At 42.8% G+C, this 21,593-nt stretch overlaps 2 protein-coding genes across 2 annotated transcripts in view; both read right to left on the reverse strand.

The window, feature by feature from the left end:
* LOC148047947 (uncharacterized) overlaps positions 1-21,593 on the reverse strand; it is a 44,001-nt gene that overhangs the window by 1,244 nt on the left and 21,164 nt on the right.
* On the reverse strand, positions 12-21,558 carry LOC148047948 (zinc finger protein 197-like). The gene is made up of 8 exons (XM_087711148.1): positions 21,470-21,558; positions 9,758-10,208; positions 8,855-8,972; positions 8,663-8,730; positions 8,230-8,358; positions 924-1,053; positions 190-408; positions 12-43 (listed from the first exon to the last, which is right to left on the reverse strand). The coding sequence occupies exons 1-8, from the start codon at positions 21,556-21,558 to the stop codon at positions 12-14; spliced, it is 1,236 nt and encodes a 411-aa protein (XP_087567274.1).

Raw genomic sequence — 21,593 nt, forward strand, 5'->3', positions numbered from 1 at the left:
TTTCATTGCATTTACTTGTCTTCTCTCCAATGTGAAAACTTTTCTGTGATTCAAGAGACCCATTTTCTTGAGAAAGTGTGAACATCCACCTGTATTTTTTTTCTCTGTCTTTGTCCATATTGGCTGCTCCTTTGGCTTGTGATGGACAGGGTCCATTTACATCTAATGTCTCTTTCAAGATTCTTACACCTTTCTCAGTATATTTCTCCTTTAGTTTTTCTTGTTGATCAGAAAAGTCCTGCATCTTAGTAACAGTCGAAGGACATGAGCTTTCCTTATTCCAGTTATTCAACAGGTTTCTCTCCTGCCTTTGGAAATCTGTTTGAATTGCAGGTTTCTCCATAGCATCTCCTTTTCTGAACACTTTGATTGGTTCTGCAGAGTCTTTATTATAATTCTCATTATCACCTTCAAAGGGAAAGAGAAATGAAAGTGGGAGAAAGGTTAGGGAAAAAGATCACTCTGTCAGAAGTCATATTGATTGCCTTCAGGTATTGTGCCAAATTCTAATATATACTGCATATTTGTATCCTAATATTGGCATGGTATAGAAATGATAATATCTCTTTGGATGAGGCATAAAATCTTGGAAAAGACATTTAAGTGAAAAAAACTGAATGGCAACTCTTGATAGGAAGCATTTGGGCAAAAATAGTTGAAATCTGTGTGATGAAATTTGGCATTACCTCAAACCAAGGAATTATTTTGTCATAAAATATTTATATAGAAATATAAATTAGATAGGATATATCTAAGCAAAATGCCATAAACCTATTTCCTTCCTTGGAGCACTAGAAAAACAAAACTTTCACTTCTGCCTCTGAAGAGATCTATTTACAAATCTTTTCATAAGAACTAGCTAATGGCATCTAACTACAAAATGTCTTCCTGAACTCTCTGACTGGAGAGTAGGAAACCCTTACCAAGAGAGGCCACATTCTTATAATTCTCCAGCATGACTTCCCAATGCAGAGCTTTTTGGTCAGGATCCAGTTGAGACCACTCCTCCTCGGAGAAATAAACAGCCACTTCCTCAAAGGGCAGAAGAACCTCCTGAAAGGGAGAAAAAAATACAGAACAGACCAAGGAAGAACTACAGGATCTTTCCTATTATTAAGAATTTCTAAAGCAAACATAAACATTAAGATAAATTGCTATGTTGAGGAGCCAACGTTGCAACGATACAGATGTGCAGTCTCGATGCTCCGAGACCGCAGACAATACTTTTGCCGCTGGATGGTCCAATCGGATCTAAACCTTCCTGAAGAGACGGTGAACAGGAAGAATACGTCTTGCTGACGTCAGGGACATCACAAAGTCCCTGATCGATGCAAGAGTTCTTCAAGCTAGCAACAAGAAATTCAGTCAATGCTGACGAAGTCAGGGCGTCTCCAAAACAGAAGGATAGGGAAAGAGAAAGTGTTTCCAGCTGGTGATGAATTTTTACCGTTTTAAGAAGAGAATGCCTACAAAAAACTTAAAATTAATTTAAATTGGAGAACAGAAGAAATAGGCGGCGGAATTAAAGTTGGAATAGTTTTGGACAGTGTGTTATCTTACTTTTTAAATGCTATTTGGATGGAATTAATGTAAGCCTTTTAAAATGAATGGACTAAGTTTTCTTCTTCTATTTTTTTTCTTTTATTATTCTTTGTAACCTATGGGCTACAATTCTCTTTCATTACTGTGGGTGTTCTAACTCATTCAAGAATTAGACTTTTTTAAAACTTGAAATACAAAAAAGATACAAAAAGAAATAAAGAACATTGCAACAATAACACTGCTACTCAGAGGCTGGAAGGTTTGTGTATTGGAAACGAAACACTCTTGTTTGTCTCACTGATTATCCTGGCTTGGCACTCCAAGTTCTTGCTGCTTGTTTATAGAGAGTAATAAGAAGAAAAGCATACAGATGTCCCTTTGAAGTATATCTTTAACCAGAGAAAAGTGAAAATAAAATGTTATTGTGAATCTATGCTTAATCTTATTAACCTTCCAAGCTAGAGCAGCAGTGTTTGTTATCTGGAGATAATTACACAATTTCAATAGCAGAAAGAAACTTTAAGTCTGCAAAAGATATTCTCAGAAATTATCAAATACATATGAGAGGAAAGAGAAGAAGCTGGAAGACTTAGAGCATCTAACAGCAAAAAAGAGTAGAATACTGAAAGAGGAACTAAATGGAGGGGAAATCTTCCCTAGATGGCAAGATACAGAAGAAGAAAAGACAAAAGAATTTATGGATTTAAAGAGAGAAATTTTATTAGCTATAACATTGATAACACTACTGACAATCAAAGATAAGCTGATTAAGGAAACAGAAGGGCATCGAAATTACATGAGAGATTTTATAATCGCATTTATATCCTAAAAAGCTGGCTTCTATGTATCCGAACTTACAGCCTAAATGTTGGAGATGTGGCTCTCTCGATGCTACATATTTTCATATATGGTGGACCTGCCAAAAGGTTAAGGCATTTTGGATAAAAATATGGTGGATTATGCAAAATATCTTTAAAAGAAGGATAAAGTTTACTCCTCAGTTATTCTTACTAGGTATATGTACTGACTTTACAGTGGTAGAGACTAACTTGATTCTGCACCTAATAACGGCAGCAAGACTGTTGGTGGCGCAATACTGGAAGAAGGAAGACTTGCCTACAACTCAAGAATGGACATTGAAAGTTACAAGCTTAGCCGAGATGGCTAAAATATCGGCATATCTTAAAGATCACTCAAATGAGATATATAAACGAGACTGGAAAAAATGGATTGACTATATACAAAATAAATACGGGACCAAGAAATTCCAGTTAGCCTATGCTTAAGATCAGAAATGATTTAAATTGTTTAAAGTTAGTTCAGCAAGAAGAAGCTAAGGTCAATGCAGAATGTCATTAATTTCTTTATTTCTTTTTTCTCAATAGATTTTAGACTGTGTTTGTTAAAAATCCATACCGTGTACAGGTTCTGGGAAGTCGGGGGGGGGAAGGAGGAGGGGGGTTGGGGGGAGGGTGGAGGGAGGGAGGGGTATACATTAGGCTAGACAAGAATTTAGTGGTAAACTAGAACTATTTTGACATATAAAAAATTGTACTTCGATGTCTTACTGATTGAGGAATGATGAAATGTTTGTTTTAAAAGAAAACTTTTGAACCCGAAATTACATGAGAGATTTTATAAGCAAGGAGTTGCTAAGAGGAGTCCATACAAAGTTGATTAAGTAGATGATTAGAGGACTGACATCACAAATGGCAGAAGATATGAGACTTCTGCTACTGGAAAGATACAGGTTGATAGATGGAAGAGCACAATTTAAAACTAGTTAAACTTAGTGAAATTTAGTGACAATAGATATAGTTAAATAAATAATTGATAAAGTTACTAAGGTATACAATGTGTAGTGTTATGATAAGTAATAATTAGATATGAATATTGAATGGTACCCATGAAAGGAAGATTAGAAATCCTTTTGGATTATATATAAAGGTTAATAAAAAAGAACTAAGTTAAATACAGTTAAAGTCTTGATTATTAGGGGGGAAATGTTATGATACAGGATATAGTTAAATAAAGGAGGGATAATGGTAACAACCTATATATAGGTATGGGAACAACATAAGGAAACTGTATGTAAACTGTAAACCGTGATTTGGAAAGGAGGATCGGAAAATGTTGTTATTAAATATTATGGATGTTTTGCTGGAATAGGACATAAGGATTCAGTGTTAATGGAGGATTTTGGAAATAGTAAATGAAATGCCAGTATGTGATTATATGGTAAATCTTGGTATATTTTATGATGAAGGATGTTTAAACAATTATTGTCAAAGAAAATGGAGGAATGATGATGGTAAGATGTATAAATATCTGAGTTAAAATACTTCAGTTAATATGAATTATGTTTGTTGACTGAGGAAGAGATGCACGAAAGTCTTTCTGAAACCAACTGATACACTTTCTACAGTATGTAAAGAAGGATGTGTTGTGTTTGTTTTGAAAATAAAAAATAAATTATTTTAAAAAAAGGATAAATGGCTATGTTTAGTAAGGATCTGTGGTTTAGAATAGATGACAAAATTGACAGAACAAAAAGCATTTGACTAAAGAAAGATTTTACGCAGTTTTTATCAACTTGAATGATTCTGTAGGACTTTCAGTGCCATTCAGGTTAAATTAGCCCTGTTTTCTTCTGGATCAACTGATCTACCAAACAGCCAGCAAACCCTCATCAAAATACTATTCATTCTGGAAGCAGGAGCCAGGTCACGATGTTACAACGTGCGGTCTCAACACTCTGAGACCACCGTTGACACTTTTGCCGCTGGGGGGTCCACTGACACCTAAACCGTCCTGTTTAGAGGACGGTCTCTAAACCGTCTAAACCGTCTCAACAGGACGGTGATCAGGAAGACAAAGTCTTGCTGGTCTCAGGGATATCGCAAAATCCCTGTTAAACCCAAGGGAAGTGCTTCAAGCCCGCGGTAAACAAGCAGCCCCTAGGTTGATGAAGTCGGGACGCTCTGGGAGGAAGGAAGTGAAAAGAGAAAGTGAGTCCATTGGTGAGGTATTTTTTCTATTTTGCTAAAGACTATAAGAAATATTTCCTTAAAGCCAAATTGATACTTAAACAAAAGAATTGAGCTGCGAAAATAATCCTAATGGGATCGCTGTGGAAAGGGTTTTTTTTCCCTTTGTCATTATAACTATTTTTTGTGGATTGAAATGTTCGTCACATGCTCCATTTCTCCTCTTAAAGTGAATGGATTGATTTTTTTTTCCTTCTGCTTCTTGTTGCTTATTTTTTTACTTCTGGATTAAAACCTTCCTTTTTATTTTAACAGTTCTTCCTACTATTTGTTATTAAATCACACTAAGAGCAATCTAAAGAACTTTGTTTCCTACAGAAGGTGAAAATTAACTGCCAGTCGAAGGTTTTTTTTTTCTGAAACAACGCATCTCTTTCTTTATTTAACTTTACTAACTCTGAAGCTGAAGGGTTTGCAACTTGTTTACAGAAACTGATAAAAAACCAAGGGCACCAACTGTTTTCACAGGTGCCTCTGAGAACTATTTTGGCAGAGAAAGAGAGAAAGAAAGAAAGAAAGAAAGAAAGAAAGAAAGAAAGAAAGAAAGGAAGGAAGGAAGGAAGGAAGGAAGGAAGGAAGGAAGGAAGGAAGGAAGGAAGAAGGAAAGAAAGGGGGGGACAGAACCCTTCCCCTTTGAAGAGCATAAAAGAACTTGTGTTTATGTCAACTTAAATAAAATAAAAGCTAAGAGAAGCCTGGAAGACTAGACTGGCAGTCATTATTGGGGTTTTTTTTCTTTCTCTCTTCTGTTTTGGAAACATGGGTCAATACTTAGATGAGGAAACCTTAACATTCCAAAATATCTTGGCTGGAATTCAAAATCTATTGGAAGGATATGGGAGAATTGAGAAGAAGCTGGAAAGACTAGTCTTCCTCACAGCAAAAGATGATAGGGTTGGAGCCCCCAAAATTAAAGGGGAGAATGAAGATAAAGATAAGAAAATACATGAATTTAATAATGGACCTATCCTGTTCATCCTCAACACCTTCATGAAAGTGCTGGGAGAGCTCAACCAGGGATCTGTGTGGTGCGCCATCAATACCCAGAGACTCTGCTCCTCCTCAGATTGTAAGGAAGCTGCTAGTAGTCTGAGCCATTGGCTGGACAGTAAATAAGAAAATGAAGAATGTTTTCCATTGAAGACAATTCTTAGCCTGTGCAAAGCTGGATTGTTTTGCCTCCAAATCCAGGCACAAGTCAGAAGAATTTATTTTCTAAGCCAGCGATGGCGAACAGTTTTTGGCTCGCGTGCTGTAAGTGGGGGGAGCGCAGGGGAGGTCGTGTGCAGGTGTGCCACAGCCATAATGCAATGCGCACCCCCAGTGCGCATGCATGCACTACAGGCACTCCCCCCCATTTTCCATGCTTTTTTGCCCTCCCCAGGCTCCAGAGGCTTTATAGGAGCCTGGGGAGGGTGAAAACAGCCTCCCCCACCCCCTGGAAGCCCTCCGGAGGCTTCAGAGACCTTCAGGAAGCCTCCGGAGCAGTGAAAATGAACCTCCAAGCAAGCCGGAAGTGACTTCTGGTTTGCTCAGAAGGTCGTTTTGAGCACTCTGAAGGCTTGAGGGATCTTCAGGAGGCTTCCCCGAAGACTCCGGAGCAGTCAAAACCTCTGAGCAAACCGGAAGTCTGTTCCCAAACTTCCGGTTTGCCCGTAGGGCATGTTTTTTTGCAATCTGGAAGCTTTAGGGAAGCTGATGAAGTCTCTGGGGGGCCTCTGGAGGGCAGGGGAGGCTCTTTTCGCCCTCCTCAGGCTCCTATAAAGCCTCTGGAGCCTGGGGAGGGTGAAAAACAGCTTTAAAAAAGGGTGAACAGCTTACTGGCGCAGGCATGCGCAGTGGTCAGTTGACAGGGCAGTGTCTCGCGTGCCCTGACAAATGGTTATGAGTGCCACCTGTGGCACGCGTGCCATAGGTTCGCCATCACTGTTCTAAGCTAATAGGGCCTTGGCTAATTATTCTTTCAGAAGACTTTTTACTTGGAGACGTTTCTATATTTCGACTAGCCTGGTATTTGAATAATCTTAACTATTAACCATGTATTTTTCTTATTAATGATTGTAAATGAAGCATTGGAAAAATGGAAATTTGCTACTTTGAACATTGAAATATTTTTCAGGTTCTTAGCACAAATTCAACTCAAATAATTACAAAAGGGGCACCATTTAGGATAGGATAGGATAGGTTAGAATAGTTTAGTTGGAAGGGACCTTGGAGGTCTTCTACTCCAACCTCCTGCTTAGGCAGGAAACTCTATACTGTCATGTCACCCCTAGTCCTTCTTTTCATTAAAAAAGACATACCAAATTCCAGCAACCGTTCTTTATATGCTTTAGCCTCCAGTCCCCTAATCAGCTTTATTGGTCTTCTCATCTAGGGTGGACAGGTGCTCACTTACATATTTTAACTTGTGTTCCTTATCTGTTTTTTGTGGTGCTGTTTTTGATAAGCTGGACTGTTTTTTTCCTTTGTGTAAAGGTGGATGAAAAACATGAGTTAAGTAGTTCTGCTATCTCCTTGTGCTTGTCACCTTCTTCCCACTTTCTGCCACCAAAGGATCAATTGTGTCCTTGACTTCTTTTTAGGTTTAACATGTTGAAAAACGCTTTTTTTGTAACAAACATTACTTCATTAGCTTTCCTCACTTCATCTTTGCCTTAGTTATGTGCCCCTCTTTCCCTTTTTTTTACTTGTCCTTTTTGTCTTTCAATTTATCAGAGTTCTTTATGCAGACATGCTGATTTCTTTTGAGAGCTGTTATTTTTCTTCTTCATTGGTTTTGTACTAGACTAGGCTTTTATAATCTCACTTCTCAAAATTTCCCAAGCTTCTTGAGTTGTTTTCCCTTTGAAGATTGTCATCCATGGAATAATTCGCAAATTATCTCTAAGTTTATTGAAATTAGCTCTTTTAACATCAAAGACTTTGTTCTATTGCTCGCATAATGTGGAATTCCAGTATTGTATTATCACTCCCCCACGAGATTCCTTCTATCATTTCATCACTGTTAGTGAGAATTAAGACCAATCTGATTGAGTCCCGTCTCTACTTGTTGGGAAACAAAGTTCTCTTGATAGGTTTATCAAGAATCTGTTTGACCTTCCACTTGATGCAGTTTGTCTCCCAGGATGTCAGGGTAGTTAAAATCCACCATTACTTTTTTTTTGTGTGTAAATGTGTTTTTATTTTCCATTTTCATTTTCGTACAGTCACATATATACTGTGCAGAACCGGGGCCATATAACATTAAAAAATAAACACAGCCATTCCTCTTGTCAATAATACCCCCCAAAAATAGAAACCCAATGTACCTCTTCGACCCTCCATACACCCTTTCTTTCGCCCCCCTCCAACTTTCCATCTTCCCTCTATCATTCCCCTCTACCCTACTTCCCCTCCCCCTCTACCACTCCTCTCTCCCGGTACACTCCCTCCCTTCCTTCTCACCCTCCCTCCAATCCTCTCTCCCACCCTCTCTACCCCTCTTTCTTCTATCCCTCTACTCCTCCCTTCGGTGTATTTCTACTATCTATTAATATATTCGGCTTCTCCTATTTTTACACCAGAATTAAAGAGCAACAGTATACAAGTGCATACTCTGTGCATTGGTATATACACAGTAGCGTCCATTTTGACTGACCTTGTGATTACTGTCTACATAACCTGTGTTGTGTCTGACTTCCCCTACTTTCTCACCACCTGTTTGATTGCCGATTGTATGGCACTCACAATTAAATGCTTGATTTTGCTTGACAGCAAGGTTGATATTCTTACCCACACAAACATCTATGTTATATGCACTATATTAATCTATTAATTTTAGATTGTTGGGGACAGAAATGTTCTGTATCAATTAATTCTCTGTCCCCATTGTTTAGTTTAAATGTTTATCCAGAGAATCTGTGAATTTAACGCCATGTAATCAATTTGTTCACTTAACAAACGTGTCACTCAACAACAAAAAATTTAGGCTCAATTGTGGTCCTAAGTCAAAGACTACCTATAATATGTACAACAGCTGATTTCCTGAGGGGAAAAAATAGAAAACTAGTAAATCAAAGTTATTCTCATACCTGAGTTGGAGGTTCAATCATGGTTTCCGTTCCCCCTAAACAAAGAGTCGACTTCCTTCTATGCTTCCCTGTGAGGGAGACAGAATTTCAAAAGGCATAATTAACAAAATGGGAGGAGGTTTGCTATAGAGGAGAGGACACAGAGAAGATGAGAAAGTTAGGATTTATCAGAGTGGAAGGACCTTATATTACCTCCTGAGGTATCCTGAATTGGATTTTCCTGAGGGATCCCCCTGAAAGACAGTTCTTGAGGGAGATTTGACAGATGCCTCTTTCTCTCAGGATCTCTGATCTCCATTGCGAAGGACTTGAAATAGGATCCAGGGAAAAAAGAATTAATGGACATTACATATCATGAAGTGGTGTGTAACTCTACTTAAGACCTGATAAACTGCCAAAGATTTTTCAAATCTCAAAGGAATTTCAAATACATGTTTGAAATGTAAATAGTAGAAAGGAACTTTTTACCAAATCTGCTGGACTTGTGACAAAGCAAAGAAATACTGGAATAAGATTTATATTGTACTGCAGAAGATTCTCAAAGAGGGAATGAAAATCAAACCAGAGACTTTTCTTTTAGGTTTAATAGAAAAAGGGATGGAAAAACAATCTTGAACTTCGCTGTTATATATGTTGAGAGCAGAAAGGATGCTCTTTGCAAAGCGGACGGATATTTTAATAGCCACAAAGGAGAAGTCATTGGGAAAACTGATGGAAGAGATGGAAACATTATCTACTTTAGTTAAAGAAAAGACCAAGCCAATCTTGCTTCTACTTTGGAACCAATGCTGGGTTTTGTTCTTGAGATCGAAAAAATTGAAACTTTGATTGAGTTTTGTTGATTACATAAGTTTGTTGTTATATAGAATTTGCTAGTACATATTAAGTATGTAAATGTAAGACATTGAACTGGTAATGTTACCATTTATTCGACTGTGCTAAAAAGATTCAGATTTTCAATGATTTTATTTTTCCCCATTTACCCTACACTTCTTTCACTTCCTTTCCCCCTTTCCTACTATTTTCATTTTCTTGCATTTTATATCTTAATAAACCTACAAAAATTTGATACAAAAATCTGAACATATTATTATATTCAGGCCCAAGAAGAAGTCCTCTCACCGGCAACTCAACCTGCTCCTTCTTCTCCTCCGCCTGGCTCAGGAGGAAGCCTTCCACCAGGGCCACCGCCTGGGAGCTGGTCTCTGCTCCACACTCCCGCACCCAGCTCTCCATCTGCAGGGGCAGAAGGGCCAGGAACTGCTCCAGAACAACCAGGTCCAGCATCTGCGCTTTTGTGTGCTTTTCTGGTCCCAACCATCGACTACAAAAGAAGTGGAGCCGACTACAAAGTCCTCGGGGACCCTCATCCTCCTGATATTGGATGCTCCTGAAATTCAAAGCCTGAATTTGTGAAACGATGGTTCCTTCTTCCAGCATCTTCTGCCCATTTCTTGCCCAGATCTCCCCACGGATACCAGACTGGGCATCGGAAGGGCCTTTTCCACTTCCCTCACTTGCTAAAGGAAGGCCAGCCATTTTCTCACTGTAAGACAATTCCAAATGGGTGCAATGAAACCTGTGTATTTCCAAATGCTTTTTTAATTCATAGCAATGTTCATTTAGCCATGGGAATACCAGAACAAGCCATTAAGCCCTCCTTGCCAAAGGGATCATTTTTTTCTCTACATGAAGATCAACAAATGGCCTCAATTTTGCAATTGTCTTATAGAAGAACGAATAAATCTAAGCTAGTAGATCAGATCATTTATCAACACTCATCCCCACAGAAGGAAGCATTTTTCTGACCTGTAAAGTGGTGACTTTCAGCAAGAAGATTCAGTCCATATGGGCATTTTGGATAATTAAAATTTCTTTTTACTCAATGGGAAAGACTTGCATTTTAAAAATATAGCTCTATGTTTACCTATAAGCAGAGTACACACAACATACAACATACAAAAGCCCAAAGCATGAAAATTCAGTTCACAAAAAATGAGGTGCCAATCCTTTGACCCTGCTCCATTTCTCTTTCTCCCTTCACACCGGGGGTCAGGTTCACACAATGTGTCCTAAGCACAAACAGGTCAATCAAATCCAGGCGTTCAGTTCCTATGAAATATAAAGGATTAAATGCACACAGCTCAATACGATGACGTGATTGACTACCTTCCTCAAACAAATTGAGTTGCAAAAGGCCCCAAGCTGAATTTAGTGTCATCCAGCACAGAGTGAGAATTAAAAGTTGTTTTTACTTCCTGCTTGAGTTTTGCCATACAAGCTCCCCCTCTCCCCTATGCAGGAGCTATTCTCACGAAATGGGGCGCTCCCTTTCCTTTCTGGGATCTGGAATTCTTCCTGAGGGCAGCATGCATCTTCTGGAGCTCTCCTTTGTTATCACCATGGAAAAGGGTGGCAGAGAAACATGGGAATCTCGGGTCTCCCGCTCCTAGGATTGACTTGGTATATATATGCACACGCACAGTGTCTCTCTCACACACACACACACACAAACACCTACCTATGCCACCTCTTTCCTTCAAAACGTCCTTGCAGCCTTTTTAACTGCCTCCGAAGCATAAAGGGTTAAAGAGGGAGAGTCCAGCAGCTAGAAAGGCAAGACTTAGTGACGTCACTGCCTTCCCAACCTGCAACAGCGGCTCAACGCTGAAGCGCATGCGGTTCCTTTCTCTTTGCAGAGGGAGCCTCGGATGGGTTTTCTGTGCATGGAAGGTATTCATGGAAAAAGGAGAGATGGTGCATTTCCCATGCAGGGCCAGGAGGGGGCTCTCTTGAGAAAGCCAGGAAGCCTTCTCATCCTCCTTTGGACAATGTCATAATTTACTAAAGAATTTTGTATTTAAAGAAAGGTGACCAGATTTTCAGATTGGAAAAGAGGGACGCCCTTGAGGGGGGGGGGGGGGGGGGGCTTGATTAAAAAAAAAATTTTTTGTCAAAAGGTCACCCCAGGACACTGAAATCAGCATAAATACGAATCTGTTGCCAAACAAAATTTTGATCACGTGACCATGAGGATGCTGCAACGGTCACTAAGTGTGAAAAATGGTCATCAGTCACTTTTTTCAATGCCATTGTAACTTTGGTCACTAAATGTTTTCCCCCTCCTCGAGACTCCTCACTTCTTCCTTCATTCCTCTTGCTTATCTACCTTCCCCTTATCTGTCTTCTGCTCTTTCCCTCTCTTCCTTCCTTTCTCCTTCCATCCTCTCTTCTTTCCTCACTCACTCCCTTCCTCTTTTTTTTTCTTCCTTCCTCCTTCCATTCTTTCAGCTTCATTTCTTTTGCCTATCTACCTTCTCTGTCTTTCTGCTCTTTCCATTTCTTCGCTTCTGTTCCTTCCTCCTTCCCTCCTTTCCTATTTCTTCCTTCTTCCTTCCTTCTGCCTATCTACCTTCACCTTCTCTGTCTTTCTGCTCTTTCCCTGTCTTCCCCTTTCCTCTCTCCCTCCCTTCTTTCCTTTCTAGTTCCATCTTTTCTTCTTTCCTCTCTCCCTCTTTTTCTTTTTTCCTTCCTTCCTCCTTCCTCTTGCCTATCAACTTTTTTTTTTGTTACATAGACGACACATACCCACAACAATAAAAACAAAACAAAAAGAAAAAAACCCATCATCACATATAGCATGTCATTTGGTTACAAGTGTTTTAACATTTATCATTCTTATACATTTATTATTTCATTTAATAGGTTATAATATACAGTTTGGGTTGCTTTGTTTACTATCCCTTCCTCCTGTTATAACACCACCTTATTTTCCCTTTCTTTTCTCCCTTCCTCCCTTCTCTACTTTCTTCCTTCCTGCTCTCCTTCCCCTTCCTTCTTCCCTTCCCTTTCTCCTACTCCTGCTCTTCCTCTTCCCCTTTCTACCCTCTCTCCCCCTCTTTCTCTCCTTTCCATCCTCCTCTCCTTACCTCTTTCTTCTTTCCATCTTCCTTTCATTCTCTCCTCCTTTCTCCCTTTCTCCCAACTCCCTTTCTGGGAGTTGAAGTCCACACACTTTCAAGTCTCCAAGGTGGAGAAAGACTGATCTATCTAATTAATATAATTATTTCTCCCTCTCTTTTTCACTCTCTCTCCAGCGCACACACGCAAATGAATAGGGCAGCCCACATCACACACAGGTAACTCCGGGCGGCTTACAGGAAGAGGACAGCCGACCACTCAACCACGCGGGGGGGGGGGCAGGATTTCACCAAGAAAAGTTAACTTTCCTGCGAAAGGGGCCGGCAGCCTCTCAGCTGTTCCCGGCCGGGGAGACCTCCCTCCACTTCCACTCCTGCGACCCTCCTCCCGCCTCCTCGGAGCTTCAAGCAAGCTAACTGGGAAGGCCGGGGAAGAAGAAAAAGCGGCGGCGCGGGGGCGTGGCGGAAGCCCGGCTGCCGTTTCTCTTGCTGAGGGCGGAAGGGGAGGAGGAGGAGGAGAAACTTAAAGTGGCAGCCCGATCCCTTCAGCAGCCGAGGCGGGAAACGTGCGTTTTGACAGGGCTTCCACAGCGCTGTGGAAGCCCTGCCAAAGTGTCCGTTCCCCGGGCGAGCTGCCATTTCTCTTGCTGAGGGTGGAAGGGGAGGAGGAGGAGGAGAAAGTTAAAGTGGCGGCCCGATCCCTTCAGCAGCCGAGGCGGGAAACGTGAGTTTTGACAGGGCTTCCACAGCGCTGTGGAAGCCCTGCCAAAGTGTCCGTTCCCCGGGCGGGCTGCCGTTTCTCTTGCTGAGGGCGGAAGGGGAGGAGGAGGAGGAGAAAGTTAAAGTGGCGGCCCGATCCCTTCAGCAGCCGAGGCGGGAAACGTGCGTTTTGACAGGGCTTCCACAGCGCTGTGGAAGCCCTGCCAAAGTGTCCGTTCCCCGGGCGGGCTGCCGTTTCTCTTGCTGAGGGCGGAAGGGGAGGAGGAGGAGGAGAAAGTTAAAGTGGTGGCCCGATCCCTTCAGCAGCCGAGGCGGGAAACGTGCGTTTTGACAGGGCTTCCACAGCGCTGTGCAAGCCCTGCCAAAGTGTCCGTTCCCCGGGCGGGCTGCCGTTTTTTTGCTGAGGGCAGAAGGGGAGGAGGAGGAGGAGAAACTTAAAGTGGCGGCCCGATCCCTTCAGCAGCCGAGGCGGGAAACGTCCGTTTTGACAGGGCTTCCACAGCGCTGTGGAAGCCCTGCCAAAGTGTCCGTTCCCCGGGCGAGCTGCCATTTCTCTTGCTGAGGGTGGAAGGGGAGGAGGAGGAGGAGAAAGTTAAAGTGGCGGCCCGATCCCTTCAGCAGCCGAGGCGGGAAACGTGAGTTTTGACAGGGCTTCCACAGCGCTGTGGAAGCCCTGCCAAAGTGTCCGTTCCCCGGGCGGGCTGCCGTTTCTCTTGCTGAGGGCGGAAGGGGAGGAGGAGGAGGAGAAAGTTAAAGTGGCGGCCCGATCCCTTCAGCAGCCGAGGCGGGAAACGTGAGTTTTGACAGGGCTTCCACAGCGCTGTGGAAGCCCTGCCAAAGTGTCCGTTCCCCGGGCGGGCTGCCGTTTCTCTTGCTGAGGGCGGAAGGGGAGGAGGAGGAGGAGAAAGTTAAAGTGGCGGCCCGATCCCTTCAGCAGCCGAGGCGGGAAACGTGCGTTTTGACAGGGCTTCCACAGCGCTGTGGAAGCCCTGCCAAAGTGTCCGTTCCCCGGGCGGGCTGCCGTTTCTCTTGCTGAGGACGGAAGGGGAGGAGGAGGAGGAGAAAGTTAAAGTGGCGTCCCGATCCCTTCAGCAGCCGAGGCGGGAAACGTGCGTTTTGACAGGGCTTCCACAGCGCTGTGCAAGCCCTGCCAAAGTGTCCGTTCCCCGGGCGGGCTGCCGTTTTTTTGCTGAGGGCAGAAGGGGAGGAGGAGGAGGAGAAAGTTAAAGTGGCGGCCCGATCCCTTCAGCAGCCGAGGCGGGAAACGTGCGTTTTGACAGGGCTTCCACAGCGCTGTGGAAGCCCTGCCAAAGTGTCCGTTCCCCGGGCGAGCTGCCATTTCTCTTGCTGAGGGCAGAAGGGGAGGAGGAGGAGGAGAAACTTAAAGTGGCGGCCCGATCCCTTCAGCAGCCGAGGCGGGAAACGTGCGTTTTGACAGGGCTTCCACAGCGCTGTGGAAGCCCTGCCAAAGTGTCCGTTCCCCGGGCGAGCTGCCATTTCTCTTGCTGAGGGTGGAAGGGGAGGAGGAGGAGGAGAAAGTTAAAGTGGCGGCCCGATCCCTTCAGCAGCCGAGGCGGGAAACGTAAGTTTTGACAGGGCTTCCACAGCGCTGTGGAAGCCCTGCCAAAGTGTCCGTTCCCCGGGCGGGCTGCCGTTTCTCTTGCTGAAGGCGGAAGGGGAGGAGGAGGAGGAGAAAGTTAAAGTGGCGGCCCGATCCCTTCAGCAGCCGAGGCGGGAAACGTGCGTTTTGACAGGGCTTCCACAGCGCTGTGGAAGCCCTGCCAAAGTGTCCGTTCCCCGGGCGGGCTGCCGTTTCTCTTGCTGAGGGCGGAAGGGGAGGAGGAGGAGGAGAAAGTTAAAGTGGTGGCCCGATCCCTTCAGCAGCCGAGGCGGGAAACGTGCATTTTGACAGGGCTTCCACAGCGCTGTGCAAGCCCTGCCAAAGTGTCCGTTTCCCGGCCCGGCTGCCGTTTCTCTTGCTGAGGGCGGAAGGGGAGGAGAAGGAGGAGAAAGTTAAAGTGGCGGCCCGATCCCTTCAGCAGCCGAGGCGGGAAACGTGCATTTTGACAGGGCTTCCACAGCGCTGTGGAAGCCCTGCCAAAGTGTCCGTTCCCCGGGCGGGCTGCCGTTTTTTTGCTGAGGGCAGAAGGGGAGGAGGAGGAGGAGAAAGTTAAAGTGGCGGCCCGATCCCTTCAGCAGCCGAGGCGGGAAACGTGCGTTTTGACAGGGCTTCCACAGCGCTGTGCAAGCCCTGCCAAAGTGTCCGTTCCCCGGCCCGGCTGCCGTTTCTCTTGCTGAGTGCGGAAGGGGAGTAGGAGGAGGAGAAAATTAAAGTGGCGGTCCGATCCCTTCAGCAGCCGAGGCTAATTCTCTGCACGAACGAGAGCATGGGGGCAGCAGCAGCCGCCCGCACAGAACTTCCACGCGGTTCAGGGGCTTCTGCCGGGCGGCGGGAGCCCCAGAAGCGAGAGGAAGTTCTCTGCGGGTGGCTGCCGCTGCCCCCACCCTTCCTCCTGCCGCGGCGAGCGGAAAATTCTCTGATTAGAATTAGATTAGATTACTCACCAACAAGCGCAGCTGCAACCCCAAAGGACGAAAGGAAAATGGAGACTCGTGCAGGCGTCCTCAGGCTAAGGAGTCCAGCCAATCAGTGAGCTGGTTGGGATGGAAAATTTTCCATCCCAGCCAGCTCACTGATTGGCTGGAGTCCTGGCCAATTAAATCAGTAAGCGGCAGGCTGGGCTGGCTTAAATTTGTAGGTAGCAGATAGAACAGAACGATGAGCCAGCCCAGCAAGCTAGCAGCTGATAGGTGGGAGCTGCGAGCGCCAAAAAAAGCTTGCTTTTTAAAAAAGCGTGCGGGACGCGGGAAAATGCATTAAAAAGCGGGGGTGTCCCACCAAAAGCGGGACGTCTGGTCACCTTACTCTTCCTCTTTTTTTAGAGTGAGAACCCTCCGTCTCCCTTTCTGTGAAAAGAACACAGACAGACACAAAAACACACTTACCTTTTCTACCTCTGGAAATTTAAGATTTTCTCTTCGCCTTTCTAAACTCCTGCGCAGCACGTGTGTTTAGAGAGAGAGAGTGTGTCTCTAGGTTCACATAAAGGCAAAAACTGACATCACTGCCTTCCCAACTTGTAACGGGCTCAAACCTGAAGTGCCCCCCCGGTGGAATTTCTGTGCACAGAAGGTGCTCATGCAAAGAGCGGAGAAATGGTGCATTTCCCATGGAGGGCCAGGATGGGGCTCCTTGATTGGGAAGATTTTGGCAATGTTATACTTCAGTAAATAGCTTTGTATTTAAAGTACTGGTATTAGGAGAAAAACAAAAATCTCATTTAAATCTGTTGCTGAGGAAGAAAAGAATAAATCAACCAAAATAAGAAGGAAAAAATGAAAGGTGACTGTACAATATATCCTGGCTTCACTTTCCGAAAGAAAGGGAGAATACAAATCTAATAAATTTCCTTCTCTTGCAGTGAGTTGGAATTTGGGCCACTTTTTCAGCTCTACCATATGGATGAGTCAAGTTGACTCAACTTTTTCCTACCCTTCCTTGTTAGGGAGACTTAGCAACAAAAATGTTGGCCTCAATCCAGGACTACCTATAATATGTACATCATCCAATTTCCTGAGGGACAGGGAGATACTAATCGAGTTAGTGAATGCCTTTTTCAATGCTTTTTCAAGTATAGCAATGCTCATCTAGCCAGGATGTTGCAGAAACTGACAGACTTAGACTTCTCAGGATACAGGAAAAGTTTATTGGCAGCCAGGTTCAGACAGCCTGTCCATGGCTAGCATTGCAAGTTCTGAGCAACCTACTTGTCCCGTGTCCCGGGGCGTTTTTAAAAAGTCCTGATTTTCTGGCTTCACATTGAGAGCCCAGTGGATTTGCTTAAGAAATCTTAACCAGGGCAAGACAAAAGACACCCTGTCTAAACCCTCTCTGCCTCAGTACTTTCATTGAAGATATTAAAATGTTAAAGCAACAAAACGGACCCCCGCCCCTTTTACCTCATTTTATAAGAAAAAATGACCTGGTACCATAGAGCTCCAGGAAATACTTGGCTAGAGAAATCCCGAGTGTTCCTTCCGGGATTTTCCGGAGGGGAGAGGCACGGAGGTTGGAGGTTGGCTCGTGTGGAAAAAATAGTGGTAAAGTTTCTTTGAAAAATATTTCCCTAGGATTAATTTCACCATTTTAATTTGCTCAGTTCTTTGTATTAACATCTGCATCATTCTGTATTGACTTGGAGTGCTCACTTGTGCCTGCTGGTAAGTGAGCTGGGGTTTTTTCTTTTATTTTTTAAATGTATTTTACAATAATATGTTATTTATTGTGCATAGGATTTTTTAAATTAGTTTTATTCTGTGTGGATTCTGTTTTTAAATTGTCTTAGACTATTTAAAAAAAATTCTATCCAAAATAAATTGAAGTGAAACCATTTTTAAAAATTCTATGCACAATACTTTGAAATATTTTACTTCAATTTATTCTGTGTGGATTCTTTTTTTAAATTGTCTTAGACTATTTAAAAAAAGATTCTATCCAAAATACAAAATACCAGATGCAGTTATTCACTTAAGAACTGTGGCAAGAAAGGTGGTATAATGGGCTTAGTGACCAAAGTTACAATGGCATTGAAAAAAGTGACAGATGACATTTTCACACTTAGCGACCATTTTCACACTTAGCGACCATTGCAGCATCCTCATAGTCACACGATCAAAATTTTGATGTTTGGCATCAGATTCGTATTTATGATGGTTTCAGTGTCCTGGGGTCATGTAACTGCCTCTTTTGTGACCTTTTGACAAAGTCAAATGGGGAAACCAGATTCACTTATGCTACTAATTTATCAGCTGCACTTAAGAACTGTGGCAAGAAAGATGGTATAGTGACCAAAGTTACAATGGCATTGAAAAAAATGACTGATGACCATTTTTCAGACTTAGCGACCATTTTCACACTTAGCGATCGTTGCAGCATCCTCATGGTCACGGGATCAAAATTTTGATGTTTGGCAACAGTTACCATTTATATTTGTAAATTGTAGTTATGTTCAAATAAAAAAATATTACAATACTATTTTTGCGTTGTATGAAAATTTTTGTTGCTCCGAATAAAATTTTTAATCAAGCCGCACCCCCCCTCCCCCGGTCAAAGGTGTCCCTCTTTACCAATCTGAAAATCTGGCCACCTTAGCCATGACCTTCCTTTAGCAGCCAGCCCATCATTCCCCCACTTTGAATCTGAAAATGATTTAATTTTCCAAGATTCACCCAACATCAATATCTGCTTACTGGGAGACCCTGTAGTTTGCTTATAGGTGGAAAGGCAAACAGACGGCATTGTAATGCAGAACAGGTGATTTATGAAAACAATGACTATGCCTGCCAGGGTCATTATTAGGTTAAATCAGTGAACCATCCTGTCAGCCAATGCCACTAGTCTTTCCATTCATCCATGTGGGGAGGGGGTTTGCAGCTATCTTTGCAATGTGTGTAGTTCAGCCGTGGAATTCCTCCGATTTGTCCAGAATATGCACACAACATTGTCTAAGTAGTGCACACACATCTCCTTATGATGCCAATATCATATCGAGAGCCATTCTATTCTGAACTGTCATTGTCGGAATGGCTTCTTGTTCTTTTGCTGCAGCAATAGAAACTCCCCAGTCTCATTAGCCAGGATTTCCTCCACTGCTTGTATATGATACAAAGCATTATTGAGGGACCAGAGCTCACGGAACAAAGTAAGGGGTTGGTATTCTTCAAGTACTTTCGGAATTGTTCAAGATTCCTATGGTTTCCAATCTTTCTTTCAGGTAAAGTGGGCATAATATAGGTGGGTTTGAAGAACACAGAAACATAACAAATCATATGGTCTCATCCCGACAGTTGTTAAGTCTATTTGTCTTAATATCTTAGCCTTCACATACAGAGATGTACTAATCAGCTAGTGGTAATAATTGGGTAACTCCTAATTCTAGTGTGGGTAGCCACAAATACCTTTTGTGGAAATGTTCTAATTGAGAAAACACGTATGGGAGATCACAGTTCTCCTCTCACACAACTATGGTTCTGGAAGCTTTTGATTCCAGAACAATAACTTAAGTCCCAGTTCTTCTACTGAGAAAGTCACAGGCTGCGTAGTCCAAGAATCAGGAAGGGCAGATCGTGGGTATTTCTTCACTCTGGAAGGGATCTATCCAAGATGCCAGGCCTTCCACTTTTAGTATTGTATAGGTGGTCTGAAGCACTTGAAACGGTCCCTTCCACTGCTGATCCAAGGAGATTGTTGGTCCCCACGTCTTTACAAGTATCCAGTCTGCAGGCTGAAATGGATGCACTAGACGATCTAGTCCTGCAGAAAGAAAATTCATAACCCCAGCAAGTTGTCTTACATATTGGTACAAGGTCAATTCTCCCACCAGAGGGATGGATCTCTCCTCTGCCTTTAAGGAGGGATGTGGTCGCCCAAAAAGGCCTCAAAGAGGCTCAAGCCTATTTGCTTTCAAAGTGCAATGTGAAGCCCCAACAACGCGAGTGGCAAAGTTTGCGGTGAGGACAGGTGAGCCTCCTGGCATAGCTTAGCTAGCTGTTGTTTTTGTAAATCATTACAATTTTTCCATAGGAAGAATTCCCAAGTGGTAGGCTGAGTAAAGCTTCCAAGTGATGTTTAACTGTTCGCACAGATTTAGCTATGAAATATGGGTCACAATCAAATGATATACTATTTGGCAGCCCAAACCTAGAAATAATTTCTTCCAATAGGATGTTTATGACTTCATGATCTTTATTTGTCCTGCAAGCAAAAGCCTCAGGCCATCCTGTGAAGGTATATTCTAGTCCCCAAAATATACTTAAAACCTTGCTTTCTATTTGAAGTCTATTTCTCAAATTTTCCCTGAGTAGTTGCTGTTAAGTTGGACTCATAGGGGTGGGCACTGTCTAATTTTTGATTATTTCGGGCACAAATCAGGCAAGGGGCTACAGCTTGGAGATAGTGGAATAGAGATCTTTGCCTACTACACAGCGTGTCATAAAATCTACCAGTGTATCTACCTGTACACAATCATGGTGCAATTCAGTATCCACCTGGGGCAAGAGTGTGGCTGGATTGAGGGTATTGCATACCTCTAATTGTATGGCTGAAAAGAAGAAACCTTCCGTTTTGAATATTCAAAGAGTATTCTACTACTTTAAGAGCTTAGACACTCTTAAGGAGTTTCTTTTTGTAAATAGCTACAGGAATAAAGAGGAAAACTTTAATCTGTAAATTACAGAGAATCACACAGAGAGAAAAATAAAACTTAGTCCATCCGTTTCTTGCTCACCACTTTTTAGCTAATTGCAACCTCTCAGAACATAGGCTGCATAAAGGTGAAGAGGAAATCCATCAGAAGCAACTCCTCTGTGTTCAGGGAGGGAGGTGAAACAAACCTGGGAGACATAAAACTACACAGCAGGACAAAAGAAAACTGGGGAAGAACAAGGGGCAGAAACGTTTTTAAACCTTGGTTGAAACCCAAGTAAGCTTCTCACCATAACTGCAACTTTCAACTATTAAATTTCCTTGGTTATTATATAATTAAATTACAGTCTTCCCATGGACTCTCTTGTTATCTCCTTGTTTCTCTTATCCACTTTCTATCTTTCAACCATAGCTTCTCCTTTATTCATCCATCCTACACATAATACTTGTTTTTCTTCTAGATAATTATTTGACACTGCTGACAGGTCTTATCCCTTCTGGCTTACCTCTATGGGTAAGTTGGGAAACAGGAAACAGGAAGCTAATTTAAAAAAATAAATTAAAATGAACGTATATACCACGGATTTCAAACTCCATGTGTCACATGGCCGTCACGTGACCTATTGCAACAGTTTCCCTATTAGCAGAGCTGGGGTGGGCGTATCCTCCATGTGACACAACCAGCTTGTGAGCCGCCACTTTGACATTCTTATATACTGTATATACAGATACATTCAAAAATGTATAAATCATAAAAAATAAAAAATACATACAGTAGAACTCATTAAATCAATGATTAGCATACATTCTCATCCAAATGTATCTTTGTTTTGGGGATTCTCCAGTCTATGAATCGTGTTATGGGAAAAAAGACTATGGGGTGTTCTGAAGCTCTTTCAATACTACATGCATTTATATGGTTTCTCACTTGTATGCATTCTTTGATGGGATGTAAGTTCACTGAGTATTCTGAAGTCTTTTCCACACTTCATGCATCTATATGGCTTCGCCCGTGTGGATCCGTTGA

Source organism: Thamnophis sirtalis, unplaced genomic scaffold, assembly GCF_051295495.1.
Source record: "Thamnophis sirtalis isolate CommonGarterSnake01/CBP01778 unplaced genomic scaffold, rThaSir2_p1.2 scaffold_3, whole genome shotgun sequence".
Classification (NCBI taxonomy): Eukaryota; Metazoa; Chordata; class Lepidosauria; order Squamata; family Natricidae; genus Thamnophis; species Thamnophis sirtalis.